The 18,140-nt window shown below is 39.4% G+C and overlaps 2 protein-coding genes across 5 annotated transcripts in view; both read left to right on the forward strand.

Annotated features, from left to right (window-relative positions):
- Window positions 1-5,887, forward strand: part of pthlha (parathyroid hormone-like hormone a) — a 127,016-nt gene extending 121,129 nt beyond the window's left edge. For all 4 annotated transcript variants that reach the window (XM_077232055.1, XM_077232053.1, XM_077232056.1 and 1 more), the window contains 2 exons: window positions 2,279-2,770; window positions 4,094-5,887. In XM_077232055.1, the coding sequence (XP_077088170.1) occupies window positions 2,279-2,747 (469 nt within the window). In that variant the 3' untranslated portion in view covers window positions 2,748-2,770; window positions 4,094-5,887. The remainder of the gene's footprint in view (window positions 1-2,278; window positions 2,771-4,093) is intronic.
- Window positions 5,888-11,476: 5,589 nt separating this feature from the next.
- Window positions 11,477-18,140, forward strand: part of xpot (exportin, tRNA (nuclear export receptor for tRNAs)) — a 33,142-nt gene continuing 26,478 nt past the window's right edge. The window contains exons 1-2 of the mRNA XM_077232044.1: window positions 11,477-11,600; window positions 16,416-16,566. Of these exons, the coding sequence (XP_077088159.1) occupies window positions 16,477-16,566 (90 nt within the window). The 5' untranslated portion in view covers window positions 11,477-11,600; window positions 16,416-16,476. The remainder of the gene's footprint in view (window positions 11,601-16,415; window positions 16,567-18,140) is intronic.

An 18,140-nucleotide genomic window follows, 5' to 3' on the forward strand; every position in this document is an offset into this window, starting at 1 on the left:
TACTGTGTCCTGGTTTAATTCGTGCCCTCTGGCGCCCCCTTGTGGTCACACCAGCGTGTGATTTTTAACCGAGATGTGGGATGCGGGATCTGGGATGCGGGATCTGGGATGCGGGATCTGGGATGCGAGATGCGGGATCTGGGATGCGAGATATGGGATGCGGGATCTGGGATGCGAGATGTGGGATCTGGGATGCGGGATCTGGGATGCGAGATGTGGGATCTGGGATGCGAGATTTGGGATGCGGGATCTGGAATGTGGGATGTGAGATGTGGGATGTGAGATCTCGGATGCAAGATGTGAAATATGGGATGCGAGATATAGGATGTGGGATCTGGGATGCGAGATGTGGGATCTGGGATGCGAGACTTGGGATGCGGGATCTTGAATGTGGGATGTGAGATGTGGGATGTGAGATCTCGGATGTAAGATGTGAGATCTGGGATGCGAGATGTGAAATCTGGGATGCGAGATGTGAAATCTGGGATGCGAGATGTGAAATCTGGGATGCGAGATATGGGATCTGGGATGAGATATGTGGGATCTGGGATGAGAGATCTGGGATAAGGATCTGGAATGCGAGATGTGGGATCTGGGATGAGAGATGTGGAATCTGGGATGAGAGATGTGGGATCTGGGATGAGAGATGTGGGATCTGGGATGCAAGATGTGGGATGCGAGATGAGGGATCTGGAATGCGAGATGTGGGATGCGAGATTTGGGATCTGGGATGAGAGATGTGGGATCTGGGATGCGAGATGAGGGATGCGAGATGAGGGATCTGGAATGCGAGATGTGGGATGCGAGATTTGGGATCTGGGATGAGAGATGAGGGATCTGGAATGCGAGATGTGGGATCTGGGATGAAAGATGTGGGATCTGGGATGCGAGATGTGGAATCTGGGATGCGAGATGTGTAATCTGGGATGACAGAGGTGGGATCTGGGACGAGGAATGTGGGATCTGGGATGCGAAATCTGGGATCTGGGAAGCAAGGTGTTAGATCTGCGCCAGACCTTCTCAAACCCCTGGATTAAACTAAAAACACATTGAACAGGAGTGACAGAACACACACTCACTGATCAACCGGTGGATTTGGGTTAAAGGTACCATGTCAGATTGTGTATCAGCGTGTGTGTGTGTTGAAATATTTGCGTGGGAAACAGAATGAATTCTAGAAGAGAGTCAGATCGATGTGGGAGGCCTAAGAAACTGTGATTTACACACACATTCAGTTAGTAATGCTGCGGTCACGGGGTCACACACAGCAAACACATGTGCTGTTAAATGTGTGTGATACATCGAATTTACTGCAAGCTTGACTTTATCATTGTAATCTTGATTAGTTTCTTTGTCTTGTTTTTCGGTAAAAAGAGCTCAAATCTTAAGATATTAAGACTTGATTCAAGAGAATATATCTGGCAAATAAATCCACTGTCAGGCACTAAATGCCTAAATAATAATAAAACACAGATGTCTCTCTCTCTGTGTTTGTGTGTGTGTGTGTGTGTGTGTGTGTGTGTGTGTGTGTGTGTGTGTGTGTGTGTGTGTGTGTGTGTGTGTGTGTGTGTGTGTGTGTAATTGTGTGTGTAATTGTGTGTCATTTATTATTCATTTTCAAGTGCAACTGCAATTTATTTTGATATTCTTTCTGTTGATAGTTTTTTTACATTGTTGTTGCATTGCTCATTTGAGGTCACAAAAAGAATCTTATTTTCTCGATGAATTAAGTTTATTTTTCTGACCCCATTGGCAGATATTTGTTTGTGTTTTAAGCACTACATTTTTATAATTTTTTTCAGTAATATCTTCAGTTATTTTGCTTCTTCTCCAGTAAATGTATCTTAATTTAAGAATGTTTAGATATCTGTGCTGGAAAACAAGACAGAAACACTGAGGAAGAACATATTTTTTTCCATTTTACTTGGAAACGGCATATATTATTGGGAATTGATTGGATTGTGAAAAAGTGGGAGTTGCTATTAAAAAATAAAGAGAGATTAATGACGTCAGCTGAAAATAAAAGTGTTTATTTGAATGTTTTTGAGTGACATGTAGATGTAACCAATGCTAATTCTTTTTTAAAGCTCAGATTAAAAAGTTTAGAATAGCTTTTAGTTAGTTTGATGATTGCATGTTAGTCTGTCTTTTTGCATAGCTTTTTATTTCACTGATTTACTTTTATGTTGTACGGTGTCCTTGAGTGCATTGAAAGGCGCCTATGAATAAAAGTTATGATTATTAATTCTGCCTTCTATGTTGGTTTTGTCTCCACCAGTAAGCGCTCGGTAACACACGCTCAGCTGATGCACGATAAGGGCCGAACGCTGCAAGACTTTAAGAGACGCTTTTGGCTCCAGGAACTTCTTCATGAAGTTCATACGGCTGAGCTCCGCGAGACTCAGCAGCCGAGGGGCGGAGTCAGCAGCGGAGGGGGAGGCGGCTTCACCGTCGCCGTGCCGATGGGAGTCGGCGTCTCCGTGGGAACGGGAACCGCCCATCCGAAACCCGCCGGCGGCACCAAGAATCTGCCAATCAGCTTCCGTCTGGAGGACGAGGAGGGAACAAACCTCCCGCAAGAAACCAACAAGTCGCAAACATACAAAGAGAGCACGATGAAGACCATCGGGAAGAGGAAGAAGAAAGGAAGAGTGGGGAAGAGGAGAGAAGGAGAGAAGAGGAAGAGAAGGGCTCGTTCACTGGAAGAGTTCGGCAGCGGCTTCCACCTGGAGTGGGCGATGCACTAAAACACTGTCAGTCTTTGACAACGGTACGTTATTTATTGTCTGATTAGATACTCATCATTAGAAGATAAGGGTGTAACGAGACCCTCATGTCACGATTCCATACATATCATTAAACTGAAGTCATATTATCGCGATACTCCAAGACGTATGATAAAAGGTTAGCAAAAAATGTACTGTTGATTAAAATGCTAAATTTGATATTACATTGTGTGTGTAAATGAATAGACTTGGACTTACTTCTGGAAACCCAATGAACAATAGAGACACCAGAATAACAATATTCATGATTCTGATGCTGAAAAATCAGAATTATTTTAGACGAATGCTTGCATTGTGTTACTAGATATATTTAAAATAATGTAGGCCACTTTTGGCACAAATATCCCCCCATTGCATTATTACACATTATATTCAACATTATATATAATAGTTTAATGTAGTACTGACACTAAAACTCTGAAAAACGTGCATTTTTTTCTCACAGTAATTTTTATTTTGAGTGAACTATCCACAACACATATTTTTGTATTGCGATATATTGTTACACACCTATTAGAAGTACATGTGTATTCAAGTCATGTCGGATATTTGAGTTTAACCACAAAACCGTAATTACGATATTTTTTTAAGCCCTGAGTTTCAGGAGGCATTAAGAAATTTGGATGCAGCATCTGAATTAATGGTAAATTTGTTCAAATTAATTTATTTACAATAAAACTATCTTAAGTTGCATGTGCAAAATGCCATACACTGAAAAAAAAATTATAACTGGTTTTATTCAAGTCGAAAATATTATTAAATATTGCCGAATTAACCTAAATATATTTTATACCAACAAAATAAATTACCGCTTTTTGCCGTTACATTACGATTCAATTCACTCCACCTTCATAAATCCGAAACTCACCCGATGTGGATTATTTATTCATTATAGATGCAGTTGAATTTTATATAGAAACGGTCACATTGCAGATGTCATTTGAACGTCGTAATTACGATTTAAATATGAACATGAATGCACCATTTGCTACTAACAAATTGCTACATTGAAATAAATGGTAATGGTTTATTCAACTCAAAATTATTATTCAACATCACTAAATCAACCTAAATACATAAACTCATACCAACAAAGTTAATTTTTATGGGTTAAGTCAAGTAGAAGTTGCTCTTTAAGGCAACATGCAATTTTAAAACATACATGTACATTAAATACATCTAAAAATGTATATATACATATATTAAATAACAAACAGTGCTAAGTATTTGTTTTACTATAAAAACCAAAAATGTTCTTTTAAAAAGATTGAATAAATAAATCAGTTCATTGTCCTTTTCTCTTTCAGATCCGCGAGGACTTTTGAAATGGACACGTATGCTCATGTTACCGTCCACTGTAAAAGTGAGAGGAAAATATTTATTGTCTGTAAATATTCTCAATGCGCCCGAACAGTGACAATGACAAATAACGATACTGCTAAAGCATTATTGCAGCTCCACGGAGCTACAGATTTGGATATTTGTGAATACTTTGCTTTGTTTCTTTTTCGATTTCCTTTTTTATTCTTTTTTTTTTTAGGACTATGCCTCTATTACGGTGTCAGAATTCCTGTAATTTATTTTGTTTGAATGGTGTATTTATTTTTTAAAGGTATCAAGGTGCTGCTGACCTTCTATATTTTTGTACTATAATGCACTTTAGATATATAAATATAGAAATATATACAAGTCATTTTGTTAATGGACGTATTTTGTGGTTCAGTTGAATGAAGAAGACTATAGTCATGCACACCTCTCTGTTCATTGTATGTTCATCAGCTTTGGCATCCATGTTTCTGTGAGTCTGTTCCAAAACTTAGTGAGCTGCCTAGCTAGACTGCATCATGCCATTGCATCCAAACATCCAACACTCAAAAATTCTACATTTATGTATTTGAATTGCATATTAAACTTCCATTCATTTGGATTTCACCGTTTTAACAAACTAATAAACTAGGGTGCGTTAACACAACAATGTACTAAAAATAGAAAAAAAATGTCTTTGCGTTTTTCACGTACAGACCAAACCGTGAAAATGTTCACCGACTATATTCGTAGTTTCTTTACAAAGTGACATCGCCATCTACTGGCCTGACAACAGAATACAGTCCTTTTTCTCGTGCAATCCTGAGAAAAAATCATAATTGTGAGTTATAAATTCTGAATCGCGAGATATAGATTCGCACTTTTGAGAAAAAAGACAGAATTACAAGTTTTTAACACAATTGTGAGTCTAAAACAAAGCTGTATTCTGCTGTCTGGCCAGTAGATGGCGATGGCACTTTGTAAAGACACACTACGTGTCTATAAACTAAACAAGTAATATGCATACGCATGACTTCACCGTTTTCAGAATCAGCATAAATGTGTTCATTGTGTAAAACAAATAAATGTAGGCTATTCAGTTTAAAAAGTATGAACATGGATAAAATTCAGCTAGCCGTGGAACAAGAAATATTCAATTAGTAAATATTGGATTTATTGATTTTATATATATATAATCCTGGTTATTGTGCATTTAAAACACACTCAGTTTATTAGTATTATCACAGAAATCTGATCTGTTCATTGATGTATGACTGACAAATATGCATCACATTAAGTTGAAACTAATTCAAATTAATGGAAATTTTATATGCAATTCAAATGCATAATGTTACATTTAGGCCTGAATAATTTTTTTTATTTTCGAGTGAAGATGGCTAAAATGTTATTCATGCATTAAGTACCCAATATTTGTTACTATTTTAAAAAAATGTTTTAGCTTGTCAAACTCAATTGTCACCTGCGCACACCACTGTTTTTTCCTGATCAGCCATTAAAGTTAAGATGCAGCTCACTAGGGTTTGCAGACAGGCTTTTGTATAGTCTATATGTTTATCTTGGGTTTCTTGCCTGCTGACCTGGACGAGCCCCACTTCATCACATCATTAAAGAGTAAAGAGAGAGAGAAAGAGCGCCACCTATCGGCCACAGCTGAGATCACAACCACACAACGATCTTCTGTACACGACCAGCACACGTTATAGAATAACTCTTGTTGTTTTGCACTGAGAGAAAAAAACATGTACTGAATGATTAAACATCTGACTTTTCCTGCAGTGTCTGGACTTGTGTGTGTGTGTGTGTGTGTCTCAGGTTCAGAGAGTAAAGAACAAGGAAAGCTTCAGCCGAGCGTTTGGCTCTATTTCGCCCATTTACTTCTGATGTTTCTCCTGTGCAAACGGGAAAATATTCCACCACGCGATTGAAAAAAGTGTGGAAAAATCAGGCCGTAATGAACGGACGGCGTTTGAACTGGAGTCCGTCCGCGTGGCCATTAAAGTTCAGCATGGAACTAAAGTTGTCAAAAGTCTTGTGTGGAAATACAAATCGCTGATTAAGGCCAAAAACAGTTTCCGCGAGCACGCGATCGCTTGGCAGCCCGGTTAAACACACTTAATGTGTTCTTGTGCTACTGTGGTGGCAGCAAACCTCAGCACTCAAGAGGGCGATAGAGTTTCCTTCAAATGTTTGTACTGTGTTATTTTTCATGTAGCCACTATAAACATGTCAACAGTTCAACTTTAACTTACTTGCTCAGCGAGATTCTCTTAAAAATGTTGCTCTGCCATGACTTTAGTTGTAGAAGCCAATTCATGCTAATGCGGCGTAGCTATTTAAAGGGATAGTTCACCTAAAAATGTAAATTCTCTCATTAATTACTCACCCTGATATCGTTCCAAACCTGTAAGACTTTCATTCATCTTCTGAAATCAAATGCACATCTTTGGTGAGAGATTTATGTCCCTCCATTGACAGGCTACGCAACTACCACTTTCACACTTCAAAAACTTGTCAAATTCAAGATATATGCATTAGAAATATGGGTTGCAAAACATCAGGAACATTGCCCTCTCTCCCAGAACATTAACATTCAACTTTTCCATGGCAAAGAAGGGGGTCTTTGGCACTTGGCATGCTGGGAATTAATTCAAATTCTCTGACATTTATTTGTTTGCCTTTGATGAAAGTCACACAAGCAGTTAATGACGGCTGAGATCAGCAGTACGGATGGAGAATCACGCTATGGGATTTAGTCGTTTTTTCCCCACTTTCCACCAGCACTCTTCTCTCACAGCTTTTACAGGCTACAAGAACTATTTACTCATTTTGGGATCATTTCAGGATAACATACCAACAGATTTGTCAGCATGTCGTTGACATACTGTAAAGTGACCCCCATCAGATCAGACCACACAGACTCGTCTCAAAGCCGTTTAGCTACAACAAATCATATATATTTGCTCCTGAATACATCAGACTATCATATTTTAGCAAGATGATTCACTGTTGCATTCAGCTAAATAAAAATGGGGAGTAAATTGAGACTTGCTGAAAATTCATAAGTTTAGATGGGGGGGGGGGGGGGTTGTGGGGGGAGTCTTGCAATTATGACTATTTTTTAAAATTCAGAATTCTTAACTTTAACACAGAATTCTGTGAAAAAAAAGTCAGAATTGTGAGATATTTTGTTGGATTTTGTTTCTGAGTTGTAGGGAAATGCTTAGAAGACTAGAAACTTGTTTCCGGCACGGAAGAAAAAAGGAAATTGTGACTTTTTATATCACAATTCTGACTTTTTTTCTTGCATTTGCAAGTTTATATCTCGCAACTCAGACTTTATAACTTGCAATTCCGATTTTTTTTCCTCAGAATTGAGTGATATAGACTCACAATTTTAAGTTAATAGTCAAAATTTTTATATGTAAATTGTGATATAAAAATTCACAATTACCTTTTTTATTCCATGGTGGAAACAAGTTTATACAGTCTTCTGAGCATTTTCAAACAACTCAGAAACAAAATCCAGCACGCATATCTTGTGAATGACTGAATGTACTGGAACTCGGTGAAATAGGTGAGCTGATTTCAAAGCTTTTCAGACTATTTACTAATCACCTCACTGTAAAAAAAAAGTTGCTGCCTTAAAAATGATCAACTTGGATGTTTAAGTAATTCAACTTAAATTACATAAACCCGGCTTAAAAAGAGTTGAATCTTGTACAACTTGTACAAAAAAAAGTTGGAAATTGCTCAACCTAATGAGTTAAAGCGATGTAAAAACATACTGTCATAACTAAATGGTCATATATTTTTTTACAGTGCTGTTGTGACAGGCGGGTCACAGCTGGCAGGACTTATGTGGTTCCTCCTAGAGGAAAAGCAGGATAAATAATCAAACGAGAATGAAACCCCACCTGTAAAACTCTATCAGCGTGTGGGAGCCAGACAGACAGAGAATGGAGCCGTAATGGCGGAAAGTCTGAGTGTTTCTTTGATGTTCTGCAGGGAAAGAAAGCATATCGTCAAACACACTTAACCTATAAAGAAGGGACGTGCTTTTCTTGAGTCTTCAGGGGACGATGTGTGTTATTTAATTGACCTAATTACTCCTCGAACCAAAGGCTGATGTTCACATTCAGCGGAGTAATTGCAACGGTCGCGCTGCGGTTTGTTCTCGTGAAGAAGAAATTAAAAAAGCTCGAGTCGATAGTTCGGGCTTTCCGAGCGAACTGGATCGGACAATTACCTCCTCCAGCAGAGAAATCAATCGGGTCTCAAGCGTGGGAAACATCTGTACAATTTAGATGGGCGTTTGCTGCCGAGCCATGAAAATTACCTAGGATTATTGGTTCAGAGGATTTCCTTGACAAGCCAACGGCTTTGTACCTGCGCGCAACGGTCTTAAACACCCTGTGAGGTAAAGTAGTGCCTCGGACAAAAATGAGGTTTTGCCGATTACTTTTCAACACGGTTCCATGGATTGTGATGAAAAAGCTTTCCGCTTAAACAAACACTAACAGGCCAGCCGCCGACAGAGAGGAGGAAAAAACGGGCTTTGGCTCTCCAGACCGTGTTTTAAACCCCGGCCTCGAATCTTTTAATAACAAAGAGAGCCGAGTGTGATTTTCAGAGCCGCTAAAGCAGTTCAAACAGAGTTTTTCGACCCTCAAATGTCTGATTGTTGCTCTTGTTGAATGTTAAGAAAATACCTCCCAACTCTAATCTGCTCACATTGAAATAGGCTACGTGCTGTTAATATAATAGATAATAAAAATTATATTGACCCCATGACATAGCCTCAATTTGTTTTACTTTTTGTCCGTTTCTTGACCTTAAAACAAAACCTTAAGTCTTTCTATTATGCAAATCTTCTCTTCTTTAGGAGCATATTTGAGGATGTGCTTCCAACACTACCTGTCCTTTAAAAATAAAGGTAAAATCACAAAATATCAATAAAATAATAGCCTAATAATTAAAGGGCCAATAAACTGCCTTGCATTCAGTGTAAAGACTTTCCACTGAAACAGGAAGAGGGCGGGGCATATCAAATAGCCCCTCCCCCTTTTTAAAATAGCTGTTTGTTTTATATTAGTGGTGGGCGATACAGCAAAATTTGGTATCGATCCGATACCAAATACATATAGGGTCACTATTGCTGATACAGATACCAATACGATACTTTTTACTTTATTTTTTGTGTAGGGGAGAGCAGTATGTCATTATTTCTGAGGTGAATGAATGATCAATTCTTTAGGCAATATTTTTTTTATTAATGTATTGAAGTGCACACAATTATTAGTTTATTAGGCACTGTAGAATGAATGCTTTACAGCCTTTTAAAAATAATAATAAATAAAGAATAACAAAAATCTCTCCCTTTTTTCTGGTTTTAAAAGCAAATTAAATAAAGTGAAATAAAGTGCACACAATTATTACTGAAGAACAAACAAAGAACAAATATACCTGTGCAATTACATTCCCTGAGCCCCCCTTCTGTTCCTCTCGGCCATCCTGATCTCTCATTCAATGTGCTATTATCAGCCTTCGCTGCTCCTCGGCGCGTTGTGTCAGTGAGTCACGTGACGACACAACAACAAATCACAGAAGAGCAGCAGTAGGGAGAGGAGGAGCAAATGAATGTGAAAGCAACGTTTGCTCAGGATTGTAGAGGTAGAAGACACGAGTAAAGTATTGTGAACGTAGAGGAGAGAAATTAAAATTACAATATCGATTCAATTACAATTGGATCGATCTGATACCAATACCAGTGTTGGCATCGATACTATCGATATTTAAATCGATCCGCGCACCCCTAGTTTATATCACAGCTCCGTTGATAGAGCCGTTGATATCGTTAAAGCCGCAGTTTCCTCCTAATCTCTACGTTTCTTCTCCTAATCTCCATATCGCTTTAAAATACAGCATTCTGTGCAGAATTCAAAGGATCCAATACATTTTGTGGCCTGCGTCGACTGGATCATGATCCGCTCTATGCTATCGTGTCTCTGGACACTAACGTGAAACCAGACTTCATTCGCCCCAATGGAAAGCATATTTACACTGTCTGAATCGTTACCCATCCCCGATAGGGATCTTCCAGTCACGTGACCCCTAGCCGCGTGTCAGCCATTTTGACGGAATACATCCGTCAGCTACTCAGTGGCAATGGATCTATTATTAGGGGTGGGCCATTGCTAACTGAGCAATTCCACGGCTCTCTTCTCTACTCTTTACTACTATACTTTAATTCTGTTTCTAGCTAATGTTGGTAGGTTTTTTTTCACTGCTACAAAAGTAAATAGGCTAATTGTGTGAACAAGTGACTGATCTTAGCCCTAGCTCCCCCATCTATTTATAATATAGGGAGGGATACTTTAGATTTTAGAGAGCATTTGATTAGACTTTGAATAAAATGCTATGAGAAGCTGAAGTGCACATTGATGTCATTGATCCATTTGCGGAAGTGACTATATTTTGAATGCTTATATCTTCTAAATGCGAATTTTGTCGTTGTTTTGGAGCACACTAACTTATAGATAACAGTAGCTAAGACTGACATATTCATCCTAAAAGCCAAAAAAAATCTTGATTTCGATTGATTTTGATTTCATGGGGTCTTTAAAAAATAGGAGTATATTTTACTTCCTGTTTGAACGCATCGTCTGTCAAACGGTTTCAGTGAGTCTTCAGTCTTAGAAAAAAAAGGTACAAAAGCTGCCACTGGGAAAGTAAGCTTTCATAGGGTACCTAATATGTACCTTTAAGGTAATAATATGCAACCTAAGGGGTAAATAATGTGATGCTACACATGGCAACTTTTTGAGCAATGTTGCTGGGCAATGTTGCCGTCAACGGGCAATCAGATGAGACACAGGGCCCACGACCGATACAGATAGAAATGTTGGCCTATTGCCTATTTTCAATGGGAAAGTACCCAAGCAACAATCGGGTCTGTCCTAACATTAGTGTAATAACGGTCGCGTCTCTTTAGTTGGTGAACAGTGTCCTCTAGTGGAAATAAATAAACATAAAAGGTTTGTTATCTAGCGCAGGGGTTTTCGTTTTAAATACATAATAAATACAATTCTAATGCATTTTATATGTCTGTGTCACAGACCCCCAAAGCCTGAGGGACCGCCATCCCAAAATTTAAAAGGCATCTATAGAGACAATTTTTATATTTGTTGGTTCTAATATAGCCTACAAATATTTGTTATAATTTAATCTAATATGTACTTATTTGAATCATATATATAACAAAACCTTTTCTTTTATTGTTATATAAATCTTTATATAAAAATAACATATCCTCATTTGATTTACACATGTAAAGTGTGCGTGCGCGCGCACGTCTACGTCCTGAAGTTCTTCCTGTTCTTGTCCCGTCACATCCGGTCGGCCGGACACGCCGCTGTTGAATCTAACGTTATAGCATGCGCACTGAGTCACTTGAGCAGGGCGGATGATGATGGAGCGGTGAAGTTCACGGTAAGATGCGGTAACCTCAACCATATCCGTACATTTACACGGTCGCGGCATGTTTGTTTCATTTAGATGAAAGTTACGCGCGAGTCTTTTGTCTGACAGCGCGCGCGGATGGTGGTGGTGCTGCGCGAGCCGTCTGTCATCATCACATTCACAACAACTCTTATCCACCACCAATTAAGACGATAACTCATTAAACTAAACGCGCGTGTTTTTTAACACCACACATGTGAGTCACTTTTGTTGTACAACGGAGGTTTGTCGTTATTTTTACGTGTTTCCTCAGTCTTGGCACGCCACGTTCGCTGAGATTCGGCACGCGCGTGACACGTTTGTCGGTTAGCAGCGCGAGCGCGCAGAAATTAGGCTGTTATTTTGATGATACGAGGATAATAATAATACAAAATATCAATATCTGAGGTAAATCTAATTGGATGGTGAAAATCGAGTTGTGCTGTGTGTTAGTGGATCATGTTGCTTTGATTAAACTCACTCTTGGGCCCGTGTTGCATCAGAAAAAGTAGTTACAGAGGTGCTGTCAGGTAATGGATTACCATAGAAGTTACATTCTTACAATACCATAGAAATACCATGGTATATATGTCAGAATAGCTTGGTACCAGGTCCTAAAATCATAACACACATCTGTACAATTTCATTTCTTAAAGTACACACAGTGAAAGAGATTGTAAGAGAAGGTGCTGATTCAGCGTGTGTGTGTTTTGGTCATTTATCTGTTGTCATTGCTCTGGTGAGGTTATTTATGTTCTTCGGTAAATATTGACGTCGAATTGCATAATCAAATTGCTCTTTGTTAAAGATCATATATTTTCATTAAATATTAGGCCTATCTAATTTTGTCGAACTGACATTCTTTGAATGTGTGACCTGAAATGGTCATATTCATCTCATTAAACTTTTATTATTCTTTCAAGTACCATGTAATTACTATGGTATAAGATCAAATTAAAAAGTAAAATGTATACAGTTTTAAACTCTGATTTTGTAAACTTCACACATAGAATTTAGTACAAAATCCACTGATCTAAGTAAAATTAACAAAGTGAATGAATAAGCACATACTTCATTCATTTGATTAATCATTATTTATTTATCATCAAAAATCCACCAATGCAGTTTCAGTTAATGGAATGATTCATGTAGTCTCAACTCAAAAGTGTAAAAGTGAACTTCAGTTCAACATATTTAAAGGGTTAGTTCACCTAAAAATGTAAATTCTGTCAGTGTTTACTCTCCCTCATGTTGTTCAACTCCGTAAGACCTTCGTTCATCTTCGAAACAAAAATTAAGATATTTGTGATTAAATCTGATAGCTGGATCACTCCTCCATAGGCTTCTAAGGGATTGAAACTTGTTCCCCGAAAAGTTATTAAAGACATCGTTAAAATAGTCCAAGTGAATACAGTGGCTCAAACTTAAAGGGATACTCCACCAGTTTTTCTTATTAAACTATGTTATTCCCTTAACTAAGACGAGTTGATACATACCTCTCTCGTCTCAGTGCGTGCACTATATCGCTCTGTATTGCCGCAAAACTATGTTAGCACTTAGCTTAGCCCATGCATTAAATATGGGCCAAGCAGAGAAGCGACCAAACACTTCCACGTTTTCCCTATGTAAACACAGTTACTCGAGTAGTGTAACTTGACCTGGGCTGGTGACACAAAATAAACCGTTGCGCTTTTCTAAGCGTTTAAAATTGATGACTATATTGTATGGCGGAATACCATAACAAGTGCTTTTGAGCACTTCGACTTGGCGCAATAATATCTTCACTCGTGAAAAGTCCTCTTACCGGCTCCCGCTTCCTCTCCCCCTCCCTCTGACATTTCCGTCAATACAACCAACGTGACATGCGCTGGCAGTAGTAGTTCGAGCGGAGTTGACGAAGTAACAGGTTGTTGGAAGCTAGTTTGTGTACAATAATGGTTAAAGCGTGCATCGTAAAGGGTTGTGAAAATAAGGAGAATGTACATAGTGCTGTCATTTTTCACCGAATTCCAACACACCACATTCAGCGGAGAGCTTGGTTGAGTTATACGGTTTAAGGCTTATACTACATGTTTCTTTCTGAGCTCAGTCCTTATCTAAATAAAACAGTAACTTTTTATTTCCTGTCTCAGAAGCGCAGTGATTTCACAGATATGTTACTCAGCTAAGGTTACTGACACTTCCAGGACAACTAAATACCATGCAAAAGTACACTTACAGCGTTGGGTGATGATCCTCTTTCTTGTGTAAGTGATCTGAATATTGTTGGTGTAGCCTCATCCTTTAGGCGTGTTCCTGTGCAGGTATAGTCCTCCTTTGTGAAATGTTCGGAGCAAACACGCCACTTCTTCAGAGTCATCAATGGTGTTTTGGGATTCTTGTTCAAAGCAGCTAACCAAGCTCTCCGCTGTATGTGGTGTGTTGGAATTCGGTGAAAAATGACAGCACTATGTACATTCTCCTTATTTTCACAACCCTTTACGATGCACGCTTTAACCATTATTGTACACAAACTAGCTTCCAACAACCTGTTACTTCGTCAACTCCGCTCGAACTACTACTGCCAGCGCATGTCACGTTGGTTGTATTGACGGAAATGTCAGAGGGAGGGGGAGAGGAAGCGGGAGCCGGTAAGAGGACTTTTCACGAGTGAAGATATTATTGCGCCAAGTCGAAGTGCTCAAAAGCACTTGTTATGGTATTCCGGCATACAATATAGTCATCAATTTTAAACGCTTAGAAAAGCGCAACGGTTTATTTTGTGTCACCAGCCCAGGTCAAGTTACACTACTCGAGTAACTGTGTTTACATAGGGAAAACGTGGAAGTGTTTGGTCGCTTCTCTGCTTGGCCCATATTTAATGCATGGGCTAAGCTAAGTGCTAACATAGTTTTGCGGCAATACAGAGCGATATAGTGCACGCACTGAGACGAGAGAGGTATGTATCAACTCGTCTTAGTTAAGGGAATAACATAGTTTAATAAGAAAAACTGGTGGAGTATCCCTTTAAGTTTATCAAGCGACGAGAATACTTTTTGTGCGCAAAAACAAACAAAAATAGTGACTTTATTTCAACTATTCCTTTCCTTCTCTGTGGGCCTCTAGTCAGTTAGCGTAGTGCTACGTCACGCGTAGGCTCACTATTGGCCGACACTGGTCGTGTGTGTGATGCGTGTGACGTACAACACCGAAGCGCTGTGCTGTTACACTAGTGAACTGACTTTTGATAGACTTGATATATTGGCAGATTAATTCTTTTTTGATCGCAATCAGTGCCTCTGTGGTCATAAACTGTTCACTTGCTTGATTGAAAGAACTTGCTCCCTGTTTAATGTACAAATTCTCTCTTTTTTTTTTTTTGTTTGATTCAGTAAATATTGCATAAAAAGAGTGTTATATTGTATATTTCAGCATTATATCAGTCATTGGTCACCCTGCTCTCTGGTTATATTATCAGTATATCATCAGTTACTGCTTTGTCTAAGATCTGACTTTCTATTATGGTGTTTGTATTGCGTGTACTGTAGAGATGCTCCGATCAGCATTTTTGGGGCCGATTACCGATCACCAAAATCATGATCTGCCGATTGCCGATCACTGCCGATCACAGAATGGCAGGGGAATGGGAATCTTTTATCTATAATCTAGCAGAGTTTGCACCATTTGTAGAAATGTGTTTATTTAATTGTATTTAGAAAATGAGATGTCATAAGGCTACTGTAGGCCAGCTTTCCCAAATAAGGCAGAGTAACATTAAATTATTCCAAACAAAGAGGGGTCAGGCAGATCAACACACATCAGATCAGCCTAATGGCAGGGGATCAAGTTACACTTAGGCATATTTGGAAATTGTAGCCTCTTAATACACTCACTACATTTACTAATTGGCAACAAAATGTACAACTTGTTACACCATAACTGGCTACTGATAAAAGGACAAAACTATGGCAAGTTTTCGTCTGTTATTAATATGAACGTCTGATGTAGTTGAGCAGAATGCTCTTTTATGAAGTTACTTCATTAAAGGACATATTTAATGAGATTATGCCTGAAAAGGTTTTGGATTTTTTAAAATATATATTGTATAAAATGACTTCTTGTTTATATTTGTTTTGTTTTATTGTATTTATATGATATTTGTATTTTTATAATTGAATTTTTGCCATGAAAATAGCTTTGAATGCTGACATGGCATTAAATAAAATAATCTGAATCTGATGTAGTTGAGGAACCAACTACATCAGATCAAAAAAATAAAATACCAGCGCCACTTTTGAAACATCTCGCGGCACAAATGTACCAATACAAATAAATAAAAACATCCCCAGTTAACTCAGAGCATTCATTTTGTTCATTAGTTAAATAAAAGGCGATCTAGTGCTGAAAAATGTTTTTTTAAAAAAAATTTTTATCAAGTAATCAAAGTGCTCGTTGCCGCATCGATCAGTGGCGCAGATACCGCGTTCTGTTGTGGCTCGCGCGGTGCACGGTCTTCACTCGGACTCGTGCTTCAATCCGTTGGGAGACTCCCTATTAGTTCCGGTGAAGGAGAACTCATGTTGCCACTGCCAAGCTCCACTCTGCTGTTGTGTGCCCGTGCGCCACGCATGCAGGTGGGAAAAAGTCGCGTGAGTAATTTACGTCATGTGATCAGCTTTTTTGATCGGCGCTTTTGGGGTTCGCCGATCAATCTATTTTTAGCCAATATCGGCCGATCATAATCGGCGTCCGATCAATCGGAGCATCCCTAGTTTGCTGTAAGATATTTCAGTCTGACTCATGTTTGTATGTATGTCTCTCACTCAGATGTGTGTGTCCTGTGCGGAGATTGGGAATAAACTGATCAAGGACAGCAGCTAACACACATATGGCCTGCGAGTCGGCGTTACCTGCCATCATGGACGAGCAGGCCCTCATGGGACTGAACCCCAACGCTGATGCCTGTTACAGGCAGAGGGTGAGAACAAACTCTACAGTAAACATGTATACACTTGAAGAGGACCTATTTTGCCTTGGTGTTGTTTTGGGCTCTACTAGAACAGGTTTTCCTGCTTGAATGTTGTTTATTTTCGTCATATTCTCCATTGTTGCGGCTCCTCTCTTCCCAGTCTGTCAGTAACGCTCTGTTTACTTCCTGTCTCTATGAAGCCCCTCCTTCTGAAAAGCACACTGTGCTCTGATTGGTCGGCTGGAGCAGTGTGTTGTGATTGCTCGAGCGCTTCGAGTGTGTTTGGGAAATGTCCCACTCTTACCATAACCGCCAGTTTAACTACTACTAACTAACTCAACCAGGCCCCGCCCCTTTATTCTGCATATTAATTATTTACGACGAACAAGATGGCGCCGCGGATGGCTGCCTCGGTGTGGGGCTCTCCAGCTATTGTGTTTTTGTTTGTTTGTTCTGCATTTAGTCATTCTTTTCCTATCAGTTTCACCAAAGACGAACTACTGGACATTAGGAAACACACACCAGAAACCTTTTCTACAGTTTTATATTATTCGGACGTTTTGCTGGACATTCTCGTCGGAGGGGCAGCGTTGTTGTTCAAACGCGCGGTCAGACACAAACGCGGGAAGCGAGCCGGCGCGCTGGTTAAACTCCGCGAGCGCGGCCTGCGCACTGCTCTCCCCAGTATTCATCTCGCGAATCTCTGATCCCTTCCTAACAAAACGGATGAACTTCTTCTCCTCACCCGCACTAACAAGGATTTTTTAAACTCTGCTGCTCTGTGATTCACTTAAACCTGGCTGAGTGAAGCCATACCGGACAACGCAATACATCTGCCGGGCTTCCAGCTGTTCAGAGCGGAACGCATCGCGGAGCTAACGGGGAAAACGAGAGGTGGTGGATTCTACCTTGTGTTTCTACATTAACGAAAGTTGTTGTTCAGATGTAACAACACTGAAGAAGATGTGCTCTCTTAATTTAGAGGCACATTTCATAAACTGTAAACCCTTCTACTCGCCTCGGGAATTTTCCTCTTTCATTCTCGTGAATGTTTACATCCCTCCAGACGCGTGCGCGAGCGCGGCGCTACAACAGCTGGCTGAACAAATAGCTGAAACGGAACTAAGGTATCCTGACTCTCTTTTAATCAATCTTGGGGATTTTAACAAAGCAAATCTTTCCCGTGAACTACCAAAATACAGACAGCACGTTACATGTCCCACAAGAGACAGTAAAATACTGGACAATTGTTACACCACAATAAAAAATGCGTATCACTCGGTCTCATGGGCAGCTTTAGGGCTCTCTGATCACTGTTTGGTTCATCTCATACCGACCTACAGGCAGAAACTGAAATCAGCTAAACCTGGAATAAGGACTGTAAAAAGATAGACTAATGAAGCAGAGCAGAATCTACAGGCCTGCTTTGATTGCACTGATTGGACTGTTTTTGAAGCTGCTACCAACTGTCTGGATGAGCTCACAGATACTGTAACATCATATATAAGTTTCTGTGAGGATACATGCATTCCTACCGGGACATTCTTATCATTCACTAATGATAAACCATGGTTTACTGGGAA

The sequence above is a fragment of the Siphateles boraxobius genome, unplaced genomic scaffold (genome assembly GCF_051911475.1).
Source record: "Siphateles boraxobius isolate OS27281-9 unplaced genomic scaffold, OSU_SipBor_1 162, whole genome shotgun sequence".
In the NCBI taxonomy this organism is placed as follows: domain Eukaryota; kingdom Metazoa; phylum Chordata; class Actinopteri; order Cypriniformes; family Leuciscidae; genus Siphateles; species Siphateles boraxobius.